The 4,643-nt window shown below is 33.9% G+C and overlaps 1 protein-coding gene across 1 annotated transcript; it reads right to left on the minus strand.

The window, feature by feature from the left end:
• Positions 1 to 353: 353 nt before the first annotated feature.
• On the minus strand, positions 354 to 3,630 carry LOC105329310 (GTPase IMAP family member 4). Its single transcript, XM_034451594.2, has 3 exons — positions 3,541 to 3,630; positions 2,372 to 2,449; positions 354 to 1,774 (listed from the first exon to the last, which is right to left on the minus strand). Exons 1-3 carry the CDS (start codon positions 3,542 to 3,544, stop codon positions 489 to 491), a joined length of 1,368 nt encoding a protein of 455 aa, XP_034307485.2. The 5' UTR covers positions 3,545 to 3,630; the 3' UTR covers positions 354 to 488.
• Between the last annotated feature and the right edge of the window lie 1,013 nt (positions 3,631 to 4,643).

The raw sequence follows: 4,643 nt of genomic DNA on the forward strand, positions 1-4,643 counted from the left end.
TGACCGGTCAGCAGAGGATGCTCACTCCTCCATGGCACCTGATCCTACCTCTAATTGTTGTAGGGACGCGTGTTTGCTATGCTCCTGTTTCATATTTTTCCTTTAGACTTTTGATCCTGAACACTGCTCTTTATCGCTTCATTTCATGTGAGGTGTCTAGGTTCTAGTCTATCATATTAGAATGCTATAAATTGTAACTTTTCCATTTTATCAATTTGTTTCTTTAAGTTACGTATAATATACTTAAATGGCACAGTTTAAAACACTCAATAAAAACATACTATATAGTTATACATTTGAACAAGTTTCGTTTAAGATACCTGACGTGATGTTCGGGATCGCTCCTTTTTGTTCACAAATGGTAAAAATCACGTTTTCTCCGTCCAATCAAAACAAAATGTTCAATTTATACACGGGAGAAAATTATAAAGTATATGCTAATCATGATATCAAGACTAGTGCATAAAAGAAAAGATTAAATTCTTTTCTCAAAAGAACATTTGTATTCCTTTCCACGCAAGCTTTCCTATGGTCATGATACCACCAATCAAGGCTTCGCCAACATTTCCGCTTCCGGTCTCCACTTCCTTTATCGCTTGGTGACGGCCATGTTCAAGCTGGCTGTATCTTTTATCAAGCTCCTCACGCCTCTCTTGATACAGCCTATCTTTCTCCTTACTGATTTTCTTCGTCTCTTTCTGCATATGCTTAAGCTGATGCCGCAGCTCTTCAATCTCTTTATCTTTCTCTGACCCTCTCCCAGAACCCAGTCTTGTTCCTTCTTCTTGCAGATGTCTGAGTTTTGTCACAAGTTTCGAGCTTGGGGATCCATACTGTCTCTTTTCGTAGTCTATCTGTTCCTCTAGCTCCCGGACTTCTTTCTCAAGAGCAGTCGATCGGCTTGCGTAGTGATCGCGCATTGATTCAAGTTCTGCTACTCTTTGTTCTAAGGCATTTTGGCTTTGGTAGTGGGTCTTGTACTTTTTTTCCACATCGCGTTCAATTTCTTTTCTTTCCCTTTCATGTTTTCTTTCTCTTTCTTTTTCGATTTGGTATTGACGATGTTTCATTACTTTTTCAGCTTCCGAGTACATTTCATTCGTGTAATATTCTCCATTATTTTGACGGACGATTCCGTCAATCATCTCAAGAAGATCCTCAACTTGATCGTGCCGAGCGGGACTCGGGGCCCGATTGTTAAACGCAATACAACGATCATCGCATTGACCAAGGATTTTCTTAAGACTGGTCGGAACCGTCCGTATGTGATCGTCCAGTGTCTTTCCATGGTGATCAAGATCATCTTTTCGTGTGAAGAGAACGATAAAATAACGAAACACATGTCTTCCAAAATAGTTGACAAAGTGGTCGATGCTTTCTTCCTCCTCTTGTGTAAATCGACTGAGTCCAAGTACTAATAAGAAACAATGTGGACCCGGGGAAGTAATTCCGATACATTTGACGATTTCCCTCTGCACGACATCGTTAGGCAAGTTGGTATCAAATATTCCCGGCGTATCAACTACTTGAATCTCTCTTCCAAATCTCTGCGCGTGTCTGCTAGTGCATCGTGACGTAACAGACGAGCCCGCTGTGGTAGACTCGAAAAAGTCACCGTTCAAAATGGTGTTCCCCGTGGCACTCTTTCCACTTCCTGTTTTTCCCAGAAGCACAATGCGCACTTCATTGTCTATCCCCCTTCCGTATCTCCCTCGTCCTCCTTGCGGCATGTAACCTCCCCGTGGACTGTGCCCACGTGCACCACCGCCATATCCTTTAAGATAATAAGGAAACGTATTTACATATTTTTTTTCTTTAATTTCCTGTGTCTATAAAAATTGCGAAGGAATATTTATTTGTAAATAGATCCAGGTAAATAGAGGGTTATAATGAACTGATTAGATATTTTCTTCGATGAAAAAACTGTTGTTGTTTTTTTTTTAATAATTTATTTCTTTTTCAAAGAAACAGACTAAAACAAACAGGAAAAAACTGTTAATACAACTAGAAAGGTTGTTTATTTTTATCAATTAAAAAAGTCAGCAGTCAGCGGTTTTGGTAGAGAAAGACTCTAATTCTCAACGCGTTAAGTAACGCGTTGAGATAATATTATCGATTTATACATGTTTAGCTTTTACCGGACATATTTTACTAACAGTTATAACTGAGCAGGTAATTTACAAGATTTGATCGAAATAGTATTTTTATGACGTGAATAACGCTCTATAATAGCATTTGTTTTTCAATTAATATAATATAATCAATAATAAACTCCCACCTTTTAAAGCTCAATTATTCCTTATAAGCAGGGAATTTGTATATAACAATCTAGTACAGTATGCATGTATTATAAGTAAATAAGGCAACATACCATTGTATGCCCCGCACGCAGTACACTTGGATTTGTATCCATCGTTCATAAACGTACACTGGGGGCATTTCCATGTGTCTGTAACAAAAAAGGAAGCAACCAAGATTTTCTTTACATTGAGAATTACATTTTTTTATTACATATATATCACTAGTAACATACTACATACTGGATTATTTTCCGAGTGTTATTTCGCCCCTCTACACTTACAAGCAGTTTCGCTTCGTCTTTAATTTGCCCAGGCACAGTTGTACATGTGCTTACATAGAGATAATTCGAGATAATTGAATTCACGCTGTCTTAAATTCATCCGCTGACAACGAGGGCGAAAATAAAACAGGGGCTAATATCTCCATGTATACAGTATTTCAATTAATGTTTATTTATACATCTTTCAGTATAATTTCATTGAACTGAGAATTGTATGATAATTATGTTTTATCCCTGTATATAAGTACATATATTTATTACTCTTAAAGAATAACATTATCGGACATTTCATGTAATTACTCGAAAGAATGAGTGCCAATTAATTATCATCATCAACTTGTTTCCGTCCGCAAATGGAATTGTTGAACTTTTTTTTTTCTGTTAACAATTTGTGTTCCTAATACGTATCTATCTTATGAAAAGAGAAGTATAATATTATTGTCTTTTTGCATTTGTATATTTCTGACCAATGAACCGTTTTCAATTCTTAATAAAAGTTACTAGATATAGTAAATTACACGAAGATTGTGAATTGCTAAACTTTAAAAGTAGTTACTGAAACACACTAATTTTTTAACATTTCTTAATTTTGTTCATTATTTCTACTGCTACTGAGTTTTTCAATTCAAATACTCATCTTTTCCGTAATTCACATTTTATTTTGCTTTCGTCATTTTGTCCCCTACATGTACAATACAATTCTGTCTATCTATCTATCTATCTATCTATCTATCTATCTATCTATCTATCTATCTATCTATCTATCTATCCATCCAATTATCTATCTATCTCTCTATCTCTCTCTCTATCTATCTATCTATCTATCTATCTATCTATCTATCTATCTATCTATCTATCTATCTATCTATCTATCTATCTATCATTTTTAAAAACTGATAGTGTTTAATGACAATATCCTTCAATTTTTAACGATCAAGATACATGTAATGCATACTTACCCATTCTTTGATTTAGACAAGTTTACTTATTGAGAGTTGAAAATTTTCTGACTCTTGCGCAGTATTCTCGTAATATTATCCATTGCATCTGTCCGATTTGTTTCCGGGCTAAACGGGGAAGGCCAAGTAAACTATTTTAAAATATTTACATCATATTTAAATTTGCATGATTCCTTACATTTCACAACACTTAAATTAGTTGATACATATATCATCGTTTAATCACATGAGCACGTCATTTTGTCCAGTAAATACGACAGAGTATTTACTGGAATCATATTTACTCTTGCATCTTTTAAAATGGCCCCATGGTACATGTACAACGCATGCTTGATAATTGTCACATTCGATGCAGTTTTATATTAATATCAAAAAAAAGTCAAACGATGCCCCAATCCAGCCCCGATAACTTACGTTAGAAAATATTTAATCAATAAAATAAATTAAAAAATTCAAAAGTTATGTACATGTATAATCCATAACCAGGATCACCTTGAGTTAACCATTTTTCAGATTTTCTATAAAAAATGTTTTAAAGTATATATTCTGATATGTTTCATAAGCGTCGAAACCTACACAATGTTATTAATATTAAAAACTTCAACAACAACAAAAACCAAACAATAACCCACTTCTCTCGCAGGCCTATTATTTACTTAGCAATCAAAGTTTAAGAAACTTCATACAATAATATATTAGCCGTTTACAAATAATTTTCGGGGAGATTTAAAAAAAATATTTCACTATTCCGCTGTGCTTTGCAATCGTCTGGGACATAATAATTGGTCAAAAACATCACGCTACAAAACAGAATGAGTATTTGCAGAATATGTTATTATGTATGCTATTTTCAAACAAATAAACGTGCTTAGTCATGAATTTCTGTATCTTCAACTAAGAAATGCGAAATAAACATGTAAAAACAAACCTAAATAACATATATATGATTCAATAAAAATTTGATAACATAATGAAAACACAGGTTTTGTAAAATTGGATTTCTAATTTTAAAAAAATCTTCTAACCCATTTAATTCGTCACAACAAATGAAACACAATTTTTATCAAATTGAAATAGTTAATACGAATTCGAGTTATTTGTTT

The sequence above is a fragment of the Magallana gigas genome, chromosome 4, assembly GCF_963853765.1.
Source record: "Magallana gigas chromosome 4, xbMagGiga1.1, whole genome shotgun sequence".
NCBI lineage: Eukaryota > Metazoa > Mollusca > Bivalvia > Ostreida > Ostreidae > Magallana > Magallana gigas.

Excerpts from the sequence above, each read along its gene's own strand:
- LOC105329310 (XM_034451594.2), bottom strand. Across the intron at positions 1,775-2,371 it reads TGCGTGCGGGGCATACAATG|GATATGGCGGTGGTGCACGT; the intron begins GTATGTTGCCTT and ends ATTATCTTAAAG.